A 16,391-nucleotide genomic window follows, 5' to 3' on the forward strand; every position below is an offset into this window, starting at 1 on the left:
AAATAATTGATAGGTGTCCTATTTTAAGCATATTTGTATACAGCTAATATAAATGTCAAAATGCATAAATCCAGGAACCCCAGTATGGCCCCCTGCTAAACTCCCCATTTGGGGTCAAAGAACTGCTGCAATCGCTTCATGCCCAGCTGAGTACCCAACTGGTGAAGCAAACATGGCAAACAGAGGCCCAGACATAGCTGTCTCTCTTTACCCATAGCTGGCCCAGAACATTTCACCAGCATCCAGGAAAGAGGAACCCTGACATGCAGAATGTCAGAAACATTCCCCAGATTGCTTCATGAAACCAGGGAAGAGTCAAAACAGGGGGCAGGCTTTGAAGGAAAATGTTTTAGGGCTGAAATAAGAAGAATGAGGTATGTCTAATGACTCAGGAAGACTGGGCCTGCCCCCCTCATCCCTTTCTCGGTTAGGCATATACCCAGATGATGAGGTCAAATAAAAAATATATAATAAAAAGCAGCCACCTTGAAAGCAGTGTGGCACTTCCCCCAAAGTTAAAAATAGAATTACCATATAATCCAACAATATTACTTCTAGATATATCTACCCCCAGAGAACTGAAAGCAGAAATTTCCACAGGCAGCTGCACCCCCACGTTCACAGCAGCGATATTCACAACAGCTAAGGGGTGGAAGCAACCCACAGATGAATGGATAAACGAAAACTTGGTACACGCAACGCATACAATGGAGTATTATCCAGCCTTAGAAAGGAAAGAATTTGGGGAGGAATTCTTGCCACATGCTACAACATGGATGAACCTTGAGGATTTAATGCTAAGTGAAATAAGCCACAGAAACACAAGTACCGGACGATTCCACTTAAATGGGGTTGCTAGAGTAACCAGAATCACACATAGACAGTGAAATGGTACTTGTCAGGGCCTGAGGGGAGGAGGCAAGGGGGAGTTCCCATTTCATGGGTATTGTGCTTCTATTTGGCAGGATGACCAAGTTCAGGACGTGGACGGTGGTGAGGGTTGTACAACATTGTGAATGTACTTAATGCCATCGGACTGTACACTTAAAAAGGGTTAAAATGGTAACTTCTGTGACGGATATTTTACCAGTTAAAAACAGCAGCCACCCTGCAGTACTAAGAACTTAGGGCTTTTAGATGCATGAGAACTTTCACACGTAGAGCTAATATACTGGTGTGGACCCCCGAATTCATCAGATTTGGGGTTTACCTTGTTTTTTCAGAGCTCCTGTGAACCTTAGGGTCTGAGAGGAGTAGGGCGGTCCTGTCTACGCGGGCCAAGCAGGTTTCCGTGACCGACTCCACAACCGCCCCTCCCACCGCTCCTCTGAAAGGACCAGCCAGTGTGTCGCAGGTCCCACCAGCCGTCTTTTATGCCCCGGGAGCTGCACGTTCTTCCAATCAAAGGGCAGAGCCAACCGCAAGGCGTCTATTTCCTTTTGTCCCGCCCTCCCCTGCTTCCGACTGGCAGGTTTCAAACCCACGGGAGCCAATGAGAGCGAGCGGACGCGCTGTGTTCCAGCCGTAGCTCCAGGCGCGGGTTTTGAAGAAAAACTGTCGCGGAGGAGTCATGGTGCCACCGCGACCGTCCGCAGCTGCCGGTGAGTATGACCGTGGACCCCCGCGTCTCCCAGGCGCTCAAGCAAGGGCGGGGAAGAAAGGAGGCCACCAAGTAAGTTATTTTCGCGGATGGAAACATTCGCCTGTCTGCCTCGGTCTCCGCCTGGGTGTTTCCAGTCCAGGGAGAGCTGACGGGAGCCCCGGCCCTGGCCCAGGGTGAGACATCTGGCCGTGGCTAGAGGAGAGTGGATGCGGGCCAGATGCCTCAGAGGCATCTTGCCAGTAATTCCTGTAGCAGCTCTGCAAGGAGATGTCATTGTCACCTCGTTTAGGTAGAGAACCTGAGGCCCCTTACCCGGGTCGCACTTCCAGAAGGAAGCCAACCGCTCCTGCCGCTATCCAGATTTGGATCCAGAGCCTGGGCGTGGTCCTCTGTGCTGCGTCCTGAGCTTTGACAGCTACCAAGAGGCTGAGTCTGACCCTAACAGGAGGCACTGGGAGTTGATGGTTAAATTTGCACTGAGAGCTGAGGGTCCTGGGTTCCCTGATCTCTTAAATGTACCTAGAGGCCTTAGCTATCTTTCCAAATACTACTCAGACACCACCTGCTCCCCAGTGCAGACAGTGTTTTGATAGTTTCAGTAATAATACCTGTTGACTGTCTGCTAGGTCCTGGGCACTGACCTAGGTGCTTTACATAATAGCTCTTAAAGTTGGGCATTTCTGTCTCCATTTTTATAGGTCCAGAGGCAGCAAGGTTTGCTAACTTGCTAGAAGTCACAGAGCTGGGTTTCCAACCTGGTCTGTCAGTCCCTGCTCTCTACACTGCCTGGCATGGCGTAAAATGCTTAATTCTCAAAGCTGTCTCCTAGGGAATCATCAGAGCCAGATATCAAAACACACAGCACCGCCGTTTAGATCAAATTAAGAGTAATTTTGCACGCTTATAGCTTTTTTTTGCCATTATTTTTTTTAATTTCTTTTTAACGTTTATTTATTTTTGAAGGAGAGAAAGGTAGTGTGAGCAGGGGAGGGAGACACAGAATCCGAGGCAGGCTCCAGGCTCTGGGCTGTCAGCACAGAGCCCAACACCAGCCCAAACCCGCAAGCCTTGAGATCATGCATGACCTGAGCCCAAGTTGGAAACTTAAACAACTGGGCCACCCAGGCACCCCTTCTTTTTGCCATTATTAAATTTTAGCCTTTTCCAACCGCCTATTCCCCTCACTCAGTCCCTGCCTCTGAAATCCCATAATTCTTTCTTTGACGCTTTCTTATGGTACCTAGTTTTTGCCTTACATTGTAATTATTGTTGTGTTTATTTTATCCCCACTACTACATTGAAACTTCTTCAATTCAAACATACAATAGATGTTTTCCATGAACCCCCTAACCTGGCCTATTTTGGCCTGAGGCCCAAAGGAAACCACGTAAGTGTTTGTGGGCAAAATTCATCATCCCTGTCAGAAAAAACATAATTAATAAGACCAAGCCTGGTTCACCAGCTCAGGTGAGCCAGTAATAGATTTCTTCATGTAAAGCATAATATGTTGTAGCTGGAACAGTGGCCGTGAGCAAGGGCTCTGACACTGGATAAACCTAGTTTCAGATCCTAGCTTTGCTACATACTGGCTGCGTAACTTTGGGCATATCATTTACCCTCTTTAGATTTCAGACTGTAAAATACCTAAGAAAATTGTTGTGCGGATTAAAGAAAGCAATGTAAGTGTGAAGAGCTCAGTGTAGGACGCAGCATACAAATGATGTTGTTGATGTGGACATTAACTTGGAGGCAAACTTACGGGACGAGGGACTTTATCATACATGATCCAAAGCCAAAAACACTATAGAAAAGTACCATCTTTTAGAAGATAGATGACCTGGTTAAAATCTCCAGCTAAAGTTCTGTTGTTTGTTGGCTTGCCTGTTTTGCAGAAGAGCGGCAGAGAAAGCTCCAGGAGTACCTAGCAGCCAAGGGAAAACTGAAGTGCCAAAACACCAAGTGAGTGTGTCTCACCCAGTTATGCAAGTTTTGTTGCCCTGGTTGCTCATAGCAATTTAAAGCCTTTCAAAACATTGCCCTTTTGTGTGTAGTCTACTCAGACTGCACTGAGATCCTATGATAACTCAGGAAAGGGTATGTTGGTCCAGACATGACAAAAACCCTGGCCAGTATCTAGTACACTGGCAAGACTAAAACACTATTATTGTGGCAGTCTCTAAAGGGAAGAGGAGAAGGTCCACAGTATTACCTACAGTACTTTTTCTGTCCCTGTCCCTGCTTTTTTTTTTTTCCCCTGGGAAAGTGGTTCTCATGAAGGCTAGAAAAGGTCGAAGAGTTGCGTGACCATGGTTCTGTTGTTCCTTGCTAAAGCAGGAGAGCCAGTTATAATCAGTCCTCCATAGCTGCACACCAGCATCCTCCAGCCTGACCTCTGTGGTCATTCTCTTAGCACTTACTCTTGAGGTGGACAGAATAGGACTGTTGACTTTTGTCTTTTGTCAACATCTTGCTACTGTAGTGGTGTTACTAGTCCCTCTTGCTTAGCATTGATATATTCTCCCCCTGCCGTGTTGCTAAATTTCTATTTGGAAATGAATCTTTACAAAGCTAGCTTGGACCCTATATTTTAGTTTCATTTTACTTTGGGGTTTTAACTCTGTTTCCTCGATTAAATAAATCTGATTCATTTATTCAACAAATACTTATTTAATACCTGTAATGTATCAGTCACTCTTGGTTCTGGAGATCTGGTGCTTAACAAAACAAAGAGGCCCCTTCATCTCCAGGGTTTATGTTCAAGATGGGGGAAACTAACAGCAAGTCATGATCAAAGTCCCTGTTAGTGTGAATTATTTTTGATCCATGCAGATTGAATCATTCTAAATGCTCCTCTATTTTCCTATGCCTTTTTACATTTTCTGTCTCACTGGCTAGATTTCATATGTGCTCCTGTGTTTTTAGTTGTATCTCTTTTTTCACTTCTGAATATTCATTATCTGAAGACACTTAAACTTTTTAAAGAAGCTGTTAATTACCTTATTTGACATTGTATCTCTAGTGCCTGGCACATTGCACTTGTTCAAGGATTGTAGTTCGAATGAACAAGACTATGCAAATATGAAGAAAACACCTACATTTCATTAATCTAGTTAGAATGCTATATTTATGCGTGGGACATCTCTGAAAATGATTACCAAAACATGGATAAGAGTGGTGTAGTCTGAGGAATAGAATAGTGGGACTAACGAAGGGATAATGAGACTATTGGATATAATTTTGAAATATTTTACTATCTACAGAAATTCCAATGATTTAAAATTCTAATCATAATAAATTAAAAAAAAAATTTTTTAATGTTTATTTTTGAGACAGAGAGAGCATAAACAGGGGAGGGTCAGAGAGAGAGGGAGACACAGAATCCGAAGCAGGCTCCAGGCTCTGAGCTGTCAGCACAGAGCCCGACGTGGGGCTTGAACTCACGGACCATGAGATCGTGACCTGAGCCGAAGTCGGACGCTTAACCGACTGAGCCACCCAGGCGCCCCATAACCATAATAAATTTTAATTACTATACTTCCCAAGCATTGCTGATCCTTCAGGACTAAGAATTAATCTTATTTTGTCTTTTACAGGCCTTACCTAAAAGCCAAGAATAATTGTCTGAATCCTCCACCTTCTAAATCTGTAAGTAGAAATTAGTCTTTTAAATAATAATCATTTTGGATGATTAATAATAAAAATAACAAAGATGTTTGCAACCTAAAGACTATGTTATGCAAAGATATTTCTCATAAATAAAAGATCAATTTGGTTTAGTAAGAGACAGAACCACTTTTTGAAAAGTACAGCATATTATAGTTCGGCTTTGTTAATCAAAAAAAATTCTCAAGTGCACATTGGTCCTCTTAATAACTAACATTAATGGAATATTTACTATGCATCTAGCATTACATTAACTCATTGAGTCCTTACAACCTTATGAGGTAGGTACTTAGTAGCCCCATATTACAGATGAGGGAACTGAGTCACAGAAAAGTTGAGTAACTCCCCAAGGTCACATAGTTATTACATGACAGAGTGAGAACCTGTGATCTGAACCACTTTGGTATGCTGCCATGAAGTTAAATGGCTCTGTAGTCATTAAAAGGGACCATCTTATTGTATCTTCCAAGCTACTTAACAAGATATGCTTCCCAAACGGTTCAATGCAGCTAGATTATGGATAGAATAGTAAAGTATTCTCAAATTTCCAAGGTTTAAATGGGAGAATTTAGCCTTCTGAAAGGCTACGTATAACATCATTAGACCCTGTGAAGGAAAGAAAATGTATATAAGGCAAAATTGGTACATCATGATGTGAACAGTTGGGAGTCACTGGGTTAGACTTCTACTTTATGCAGATTGAGTTAGTGTAGCATGCAAATCTTAAAGGAAAAACAAAACAAAACAAAAAACCTCATTCAGAGTTCCCAGAGGCTTCTCTAGAAGCTGACAATACTGTATACCTAACTATCTTTTTTACCCGGTTGTGAAGATAAAAATTAAGTGGGAAAGGCAATTATGAAATAGGAGAAGCTAAAAGGACTAGGCAAATAATAGTCATCATGACAATTGTATAATGCCTTACAATTTATAAAACATGTTTATACCTAATTGTAATAGCTAACATTTGAGTGCTTATTATCCAGATACTGGGCAAGATACTTTATACACAACATCGTAATTAATAATCAAAGCAACCCTATAAGAAAGGTGGCCTTATGATTTAATGTCCATTTACCTTTGAGAGTAAAAGGAGGTACTGTTATGTTGGGCCAACAGCCATAAATAAAAACTATCTTGTGAAAAACAGGACGTTGTGACACCCTTCCCAGAAGATACATATCATTATTGTTATTCTCATTTTACAAATGAGAGGACTGAGGCTCAAGGAGATTGAGTACTTTGCCAAAATTATATAACCGGTGAGAGTCAGACTTAAGACTTGAACAAAGTTTTTCCGGCACACTCTTACTGCAGTGCTTCTACTTAAAGAAACACACAAGGTTTTTCATTTTCTGTTCGTCTCTGGCAGTTCTAACATATTGAACCAAGATTTGAAAGGATTCCTTGGAGCCATGCTCTTAAATTTACTGAGAAATAGTAATGTATAATTGTTAAAAACTGCCTACGTCCAAATGCTAACTCCTTCATTTTCCAGCTAAATGACCTTGGGCAAATTATTGAACTTTATCTGTAAAATGGAAATAATAGGAGATATCTCATAGAGTTGTTTGAAGAGATTGAGTTAGTATACATTGAAATACATTTAGAAATGTCTACAGACTGGGATATATGTTCCTCTGGAGGTACATAAAATATCTCCAATAGGTTCACAGTTTAACAGAATCAGCTTCCAGGTCCTCAACTTCCACATACACTTTTGCCTAAAATTGATTTGTAGAATGTGCCTCACATACAGTTTCTCCTTTCCCACCTCCCTTGTCAATATCATCCTTCTACCATTTTTCAGTTCTTTCTTTCTCTGCTGTTTTAGACAAACCACTCACCCTTCATCCCTAATCTCAATATGATGCTTTGCCCTGAGATGGGAATGCCTACAGAGTACAACGTCAAGGGACAATAGTGAAATAATGGTGTCGATGTTGAGAAAGTCTTTTTCAGTTCAGGTGGCTTCCAGTTTTTTGCACTCAACATTGTCATCTAGTAGAACATTAAAAATAATTTTTTGCTGAGAGATCACTGTGATTTTTAGCATATGCCTCTAGATGAGTTCAAAGAATTGACTACTACTTACTGGCTGTGACAAAACATCTTCTATTCTCATGAACTTATTTTTTAAATTTTAATTCCAGTATAGTTAATATACAGTGTTAAATTAGTTTCAGGTATGCAATATAGTGATTCAGCCATTCTATATATTACTCAGTGCTCATTAAGCCAAGTGTACTCTTAATCTTCACCTATTTCACCCATTCCCTCCTTACACCGTCCTCCCTTCATTAACCGTCTGTTTGCTGTCTGTAGTTAAGAGTCTGGTTTTTTTTGGTTTGTCTTTTTTTTCCTTTGTTTTGTTTCTTAAATTCCACATATGAGTGAAATCAGATGGCATTTGTCTTTCTCTGACTGACTTATTTTGCTTAGCATTATACTCTCTAGATCCATCCATGTTGCAAATGGCAAGATCTCTTTCTTTTTTATGGCTGCATTATATTTATATACACTTCTTTATCCATTCATCTATTGATGGACACTGGACTGCTTCCATAATTTGGCTTTGGAATTTATGCTGCAATAAACATAGGGGTGCATATATCCTATTGAATTAGTGGTTTCATATTCTTTGAGTAAATACCCAGTTGTGTGATTACTGGATCATATGGTAATTCTATTTTTAATTTTTTGAGGAACCTCCGTACTGACTTCCACAGTGGCTGCACCAGTTTGCATTCCCACCAACAGTATATGAAGTTTCCTTTCTTTCCACGTCCTCACCAACACTTGTTGTTTGTTGTGTTTTGTTTTGTTTTGTTTTATGTTAGCCATTCTGACAGGTTGAGATGATATCTCACTGTGGCTTTGATTTGCATTTCCCTGATGATGAGTGATATTGAACATCTTTTCATGTGTCTGTTGGCCATGTGTCTTCTTTGGAGAAATGTCTGTTCATACCTTCTGCCCATTTTTTTAATTGGAATATTTGTTTTTTGATGTTGAGTTGTAAATGTTCTTTATGTATTCTGGATACTAACCCATCTACTTAGTAATGTGAACAAATTTTCTCAATGTTTTTATTTAAAAAGAAAAAGGAATACAATTGATGCAGACCTCTGTCTCATTCCAGCAACAAATGTCTCCCAATGAATACATAAACTAATTATAGGGATGGGAGCTCCAACCAACTCATTAAGAAATACATTTCTATTTCTTAATGAAAAAATATTTTCCTTTTCATGTTTAATGATTAGTGATCAGGGTGCCTGGGTGAGTCAGTTGAGGGTCTGACTCTTGGTTTCAGCTCACATCGTGATCTCATGGTTGTGAGTTCAAGCCCCACATTGGACTCTGTGCTGACAGCATGAAGCTTGCTTGGGATTCTCCATCTCCCTCTCTCTCTCTGCCCCTCCCTGACACACGCTCTCTCTCTCTTTCTCTCTTAAAATAAATAAACTTTAAAAAAAATAATAATAATAATAATAATTAGTGGTCAAAATCAGTAACATTTATCTTGTTTTGCTGAATTATTTCTAGTTATGGCAAATACAAATAAGATAAATTTATAAACATATGCATATTTGTTGAGAAGTATGATAGGGTAATGAACTATATACTGCCAAGCACAAAAATCTAGGAAAGAAATTTTGTGGTGAACTGGAATGAAAATATACCAAGAGAATAAAGGAAACGTGTTACATTTTCAATTTTAAAGAAGTATGTACAATTTTTTAAAGGGATTATAGTATCAAATTTCATTTTATCTTAAGATGTCAATATTGACAGTGTGCCTGAAATTGCATCTTTTGCAACTATTTAAACTAACAATGAAAAACTTTAGATGTTAACTCTAAAAAGTATGAAAGGGTACAGAGTTTGTCAAAATTATTTTGGGCATGTATGAACAAAAATGCTTGAAAAACACTGATGAGGGGCGCCTGGGTGGCTCAGTGGGGCGCCTGGGTGGCTCAGTCGGTTGGGCGGCCGACTTCGGCTCAGGTCATGATCTCACGGTCCGTGAGTTCGAGCCCCGCATCGGGCTCTGTGCTGACAGCTCAGAGCCTGGAGCCTGTTTCAGATTCTGTGTCTCCCTCTCTCTGACCCTCCCCCGTTCATGCTCTGTCTCTCTGTCTCAAAAATAAATAAATGTTAAAAAAAATTAAAAAAAAAAAAAACACTGATGAGATAAGCTCTACAATTTCTCCCAGCCCTACGATAGCCCTTATTTCATCATATCATCATTTTTTGTGCATGTATCTTTTCTATTAGCACTCCTCAGGGACGGGTGTCTTCTCCTCTCATCTTTGCGTCCCCTTAGAGTCTGGCACTGTGCCTAGTATACATTCAGTAAGTCTGTCTTGATTTAAACCCTTGTCATATATTGTATGTTGTATATTTTCTCCCTCCCCTGGCTTCATATGTCCAGAATAAAGTGACCAAATTCAATTTGAATCAATTGTTCCTTCTTGTACATTCTTTAATTTTTTTATCATTTTGATCCATCAATTCTGAGGTAAGTTGTCAGAGACCAAGAGTTCAGAGACTGAAGTTCTAGCTCCAGCACTGCCTCTAACACCCTGCCTGACCTTGGGCAACTCACTTTCCCTCTCAAGTGAAGGGGCTCAACTTAATGATCTCTAAAATTCCAACCTTGGGGGCACCTGGCTGGCTCAGTCAGTAGAACATGATACTCTTGATGTCAGGGTTATAGGTTCAAGCCTCATAGTGGGTGCGGAGACGACCTAAAAATAAAATCTTAAAAATAATAATAATAAAGTAAAATTCCGACCTTAATGGTCTGTATTTGCATACTGATTGCTGGCTCTTCTGTCAGCCAGAGGACTCTTCTAAGCCTAGGTTTTCTCTCAATGTAGTACTTAAAACTGCAGACCAGTTCTACCACTTACAATAAATTAGCAAGGCCAAGCTAATCTAAAATAAAGATATAAAAACTGAACAAAAGAGAAAATACTTGCAAGTCATATATATGATAGGACCTACTATCCAGGATATATAACAAACTCTTGCAGCTCAACAATTAAAAAACAACCCAACTTTAAAATGGACTAAGGATAATCATAATAATAATAATAATAATAACATGGACAAAAGATCCGAATGGACATTTCTCCAAAGAAGATATACAAATGGCCAATAAGGGCATGAAAAGATGCTCCATATCATTACCATGAGGGAAATGCAAATAAAAACCACAATGAAATACCACTGCATACTTACTAGGATGGGCATAAATCAAAAAAGGCATAACAAGGATTAGGGAGGATGTGGAGACATTAGAACCCTTATACAACGTTAGTGGAATGTAAAATGTGACAGCCACTTTGGAAAACAGCTTAGAAGTTCCTCGGAAGTTAAACACAGGAGTTACCATAGGACCCAGCAATTTCATTCCTAGGTATATACCCAAGAGAATTGAAAACACATGTTCACACAAAAGCTTATAACAAATGTTGATAGCAACATTTTTTTATAATAAATAAACTGTAAAAAAAAAGATTTTAAAAAATAAATAATAAACTTTATTATTGAAAAATAAAGTGGCAAAGACTGATACATCCTACAATATGGGTAAGTCCCAAAAACATTATGCTAAGTGAAAGAAGCCAGAAACAAAAGGCCACATGTTGTATGATCCCATTACACGAAATGTCCAAAATAGGCAAATCTATAGAAACAGAAAGGAGATTTTAGTGTTTGCCACAGTTTGTAGGGAGATGGAAATGAGGAGTGACTTTTAACAGGTATAGGATTTCTTTCTGGGGTAATGAAAATATTCTGGAACTAGACAGTGATGATGGTTATACAGCCTGGTGAATATACTAAAACCCACTGAATTATACACTTTAAAATGGTGAATTCTAGGATCACCTGGGTGGCTCAGTCAATCGAGTGTCCCACTCTCAATTTCAGCTCAGGTTATGATCCCAGTATCATGGAATCAAGCCCCACATCAGGCTCCGTGCTGAGCATGGAGCCTGCTTAAGATCCTCTCTCTCTCCCTCTGCTCTTTTTCCCCTCACTTGTGCTCTCAAACAAATGAATGAATGAATGAATGAATGAATGAATGAATAAACAAATAAATAAAAATGATGAATTCTAGGCGATGCAAATTATATCTCAATTAAAAAAAGAGAACAACTAAGGAATAGCATATGTTTGGAAACATTGATACCATATCTGCCTCTTCAGTAAGCAATAATGGAGAGATCAGGGGTGGATGTAATTGTTGGGGCTCAAGGAGTAACCCAGCTATAGCCATGTGCATATACCATCCATCTCTCTGGCTCCCACTTCCAACCCTCCCCTATTTCACCCCAGCAACACTGCCCTACACATACCATTCTAGAGTGAACATCTCTTTGCCCTTAATGCCACATGGTTCTGGTTAGACTTTCTTTACACACTCACAAAGTTCACATAGTAATTCTCAACAATATTACCAAATCAAAAATAAAGAGTGGTAACTCTATCACTCCCACATCTTCCCTTAGAGAAGTATAATCTACAAATCTCTGCCAAATTCTCCTTTCTGAATACTTGTTTTCAATGCAAATGCTCTAGAATCCACAGTGGCTTGCTCCTATTATCTATCATATCAATTCTTTAATTTTTTTTTTTTTACATTCATTTAGTTTTGAGAGACAGAGCACAAGTGGGAGAGGAGCAGAGAGAGAATGAGAAACAAAATCCAAAGCAGGCTCCAGACTCTGAGCTGTTAGCACAGAGCCCAGAGTGGGGCTCGAACTTACAAACCATGAGATCATGACCTGAGCCGAAGTCGGACGTTTAACCAACTAAGCCACCCAGGCGCCCCTACCGTATCAATTCTAAACTCCCCTCCCTTGTTTTTGAAGTTCTCTATAACCTATCCCTGCCTTTCTTATCCAAGATTAAATCACATGGCTGAAACATTTACTTGTTAATAATGTAGAATCTAACCTTAAAACCCTGTCCTGACTTTACAAATATGACTTTCTACTGAGATATTAGATTTAATTGAAAACTGTTCCAAAGTGTCTCCGGCCTCCCAGCATCTACCACTTACCTATCCTTGCCACTGATATCCAGGGACAAAACAAAGGTTCTTGAGTAACACTGTGACCTTTACAAAGGCAATGTTGTATAAAAAAAAAAAAAAAAGTATAGCAATACACTCTACTACTAGGAGGAAGTTGAGAGACACCCTAACATAAGTTTATTATGTATGTATTTTTCCAGAGTCCCTAGAAGGACACTTCATTTGAGACATAATGAGCATCCAGCAAGTACTTGTTCAATTGAGGCAAATTTGTTTTTTAAACAGCAATTTTTGTATGTTCACTGCATCTCTGCTTAATTCTATCAAGCTAAAATATTCTGATATATTTCTAAAAGGAGTTCAAATTATAAAGATCATCTATTAGCGAGACTTTATTTCCCAGATTCGGCTTTCTTCAATGAAATTCTAAGTAAAATAACTATTTTTTTTTTTAAATTTTAAAAGCAATGAACTATTGTTATAAAATTTACTTTTTGATATTTTTCTTTGTCTTTTTAGACTGTTGTACCCAAAAAGAATGTTACCAATTATGTTGCTTTGCCTGTCAAAGCTACAAGACCCATCAGCGCTGAACTCCAGCCCCGACCTGCCAAAGGCCCAGGATCCCAGAAGCCAAAGTTGGAGCCACCAAAACTTCTGGGCAAAAGGCTGACTTCAGGATGTGTTTCTTCTAACTTAAGCTGTAAGCCTTCCAGCAATCGTCAACAACACCGTGAAGAGGGATCATCCACTACTGGCGAACTGCCTACAGAAACTATGGGGTCACTTAATATACAGGAACTGAAAACTGCAAAGCAGCAGGTAGCAGATCAAGGAAATAGTAAGTGTGCAGACTCTGTGGACTGTAACCATGTTGAAAATGAATCCTTAGATAGCTTTCTAAAAGAGATAAACAAAGAAAACTTGCCCCAAACTTTACTAGACTCTGAAAGGAAGTCAAATCCTGAATTATGGACAATATGTAAGCCAAAGACTAAGTCTTATAATCAAACCAAGAGCAGTTTGGCTCCTAAACAAGCCTTGGGCAAAAGTTCTGGGAATAGTGCTTTTCTGAAAGACCGAGTTAATAAACAATTTGTTGGAAAAACACAAATTAGGATTCCACCAGTAAAGTCACAGCAACTCTCTAGAGGAACAAACCTTGCAAGACCAGGAGAAAAACTCCCAAAGACGGCTCCCTATCACTACGTTCAGACCCTTAGTAGGACTCAAGCATCAAGGAAACCAGTGGTCAAGGACATAAAGGATATAAAGATTAATAGGGGTAAATACGAAAGACCAAATGAAACTAAGGTACAGTCACACACTGTTACTGAACAGAAAGTAAAACACACCAAACCCCGGACATGCCCTAGTGTGCTTCCGGGAGGCTGTAACAACAGACATCCAAACACTAGGCAAGATCAGAAATCCACTCAACCTTGTTGTAGACCTCGGACATCATGTGCACTACAAAAATCAAAAGCCATAAGCCAAAGGCCTAATTTGATAGTTGGCAGTTTCAATTCAGTCGTTCCAAGCACCCCTAACACAACAGCAAATGGAACCAATGGGAATAGATGCAGCAACAGCTGTCAACAAAAAGCACAGATTTTGGACACCAAGTTGAAAAAGACTCTTCCCCAGAACGATTTTCTCAATAAGACAGCTCCCAAAACTCAAGCTGGTAACAAAACCATACATGGAGGAAGAGTCCCAAATGGGACCCAAACTAATCCAAATATTAAGAAGAAGATCACAGCAGAGGACCGAAGGTACTTTGCTTTATGTCCATGATTTTGCAGTTTTAGATGATTAAGCATATTGACCATCAGGAATACTCAGTCAGGACATAGGCCATAAATAATGGCTTCTGAGTAATTTTTAGCTACAACCCTATAAAAAAGATTAGAAGCAAATACAACAAGTACTAAGACTTGGTAAAGCTGGGTGGTATATACAGGTGTTATAAATTATTCTCTGTAATTTTTTGGATACTTGAAAATAATTTATTTTTTAAAAAGATATTGAAACAAAATGGTTGAATAAGAAATAGGAGTTGCAGGGGCACCTGGGTGGCTCAGTTGGTTAAACCTCCAACTTCGGCTCAGGTCAGGATCTGATGGTCCATGGGTTCAAGCCCCGCATCAGGCTCTGTGCTGACAGCTCAGAGCCTGGAGCCTGTTTTGGATTCTGTGTCTCGCTCTCTCTCTGCCCCTCCCCCATCACACACTGTCTCTCAAAAATAAACATTTTTTTTTTATTTTTTTTTTAACTTTATTTTTTTGACACAGAGAGACAGAGCATGAATGGGGGAGGGTCAGAGAGAGGGAGACACAGAATCCGAAACAGGCTCCAGGCTCTGAGCTATCAGCACAGAGCCCGACACGGGGCTCGAACTCACGGACCACGAGATCATGACCTGAGCCGAAGTCGGCCGCTTAACCGACTGAGCCACCCAGGCGCCCCAAAAATAAACATTAAAAAATTAAAATTTTTAAAAAAAAGAAAGAAAGAAAGAAATAGGAATTGCAGATGTAGCCTACTCAACACGTAGCCTGCAGGGACTGAACAACAATAGAAGAGGGCAAAATAGGAGGAGCCTGAGTAGTGAGTTTACATAGCTAGGAAGTGGGGAGTTGGTAGTCCCTTCTGAAGCAGACCAGTGGTTAAATCCAGAAAAGTTATCAGGGAAGAAGGAACAGGAAACTTCCATGAGTGTGAGCAGGCCAAGTTTTGGAAAGTAAGCTAAGACAAAGAAGAAAATCAGTTCACATACAGAAATCAGTATCTCTGGGTGCTGGGGGTTAACATCAACATGCATGATGCTTGAAACCAAGCCAAAGGATTTCACACTTCCTGCCCAGGACCAGACATAGTCTCATAATGTGGTGACCCTCCCAGGAGAAGCACCTATGTATTGGAGTAGACTTCAACTTGGTTGGAGTAGAAAATAGGGAGATTCCTGACTGACAAGGGTGAAAAGAACATGTAAAATTAGATGGTAGCCAAAGAGTACAGCAGGGTAAAGTGAGGGCAGGATCTGTTCTCTGAATACAGCCCTGAACACCACCAACAAGCTCTCTGCCCTCCTGAAGAGACAGAAAATAAACAGCTTAATTTAGGATGATGCAGTTGAGAGAGTGAGACTGGGCTGACTTCTTTAGATAGAAGAGAAGGGTTAAGGTGGTACTTTTCAACAATGACGTCTGGTCTAGGAAAAGGATAGTGACAAAAAGAAGAAGGATGACCCTTCAAGCAAAAAGAAAACTGAGTACAAAGACCCCAAGCTGGTGAATGAGGAAGTCAGGGTCCCTCCCATGCAGCTCGTAGTCTAGACCAGACAATAGATGATGGGTCTTAAGACGGTATGTGGAATGCTGACCACATTTGATTATACAAGAGGAATCTGTGGAGAGCGATAGATCACTCACTCATTGCTGGAGTGTTCCTTGAGCACCTACCATGTGCTGGGCATTGGGGGATACAGTGGTGACCACACAGTCACAAGTCTACCTTAATGGAGCTTTTTCTCTGATGTATCTATGGAAAGTGCTAGAATAATAAAATCATAGCATTGAGGTCCTGGGAATAAGTTGACTTTAGAAAAGGTAAGTTCCCTGTTCATTCATGATTGGGAGGAAGGCTGAGATTGGAAGAATGCCAGGAGCATAAGGGAAGCACATGCCAAACATCTCAGCTTCTGTCATTAAGTAGGTGGTTCGCATGTAGGTAAAGCGGGGCAGTTGGAGCTGAAACAAGCACTATGAATTGTGCTCTGGAGTCAAGGAAACAAGAAGGTTAATTATTGACATTTCGGAAAAACAAAACCATAAGGTCAGAAAACAGATCCAGATCGGTGATTACCAGGAGCTGGGCATGAAGAGCAGGGTTGCCTACCAAGGAGCATGAGGACATTTTTGAAGGTATTATATCTTCATTGTTGCTATGTTTACATGACCATATGCGTTTGTCAGAACTCGCAGAACTGTACATTTAAAAAGGTGAATTTTACTGTATGTTACTGAACACTTGTGTGTTCTAGACATTGCACTAGGCACTGGGACATCCAAG

At 40.2% G+C, this 16,391-nt stretch overlaps 1 protein-coding gene across 2 annotated transcripts in view; it reads left to right on the forward strand.

The window, feature by feature from the left end:
* Positions 1–1,570: 1,570 nt before the first annotated feature.
* The window catches only part of CKAP2L (cytoskeleton associated protein 2 like), a 29,579-nt gene continuing 14,758 nt past the window's right edge, over positions 1,571–16,391 (forward strand). The window contains exons 1-4 of one of the 2 annotated variants that reach the window (XM_047069592.1): positions 1,571–1,601; positions 3,496–3,562; positions 5,197–5,248; positions 12,837–14,092. In XM_047069592.1, the coding sequence (XP_046925548.1) occupies positions 1,571–1,601; positions 3,496–3,562; positions 5,197–5,248; positions 12,837–14,092 (1,406 nt within the window). Of the gene's footprint in view, positions 1,602–1,651; positions 1,673–3,495; positions 3,563–5,196; positions 5,249–12,836; positions 14,093–16,391 lie in introns of those variants that run through there. The other variant, XM_047069593.1, reaches the window with a different exon arrangement.

The sequence above is a fragment of the Lynx rufus genome, unplaced genomic scaffold (assembly GCF_022079265.1).
Source record: "Lynx rufus isolate CCGP_SWC_20201006 ecotype Redwood Valley unplaced genomic scaffold, mLynRuf1.p SCAF_8, whole genome shotgun sequence".
NCBI lineage: Eukaryota > Metazoa > Chordata > Mammalia > Carnivora > Felidae > Lynx > Lynx rufus.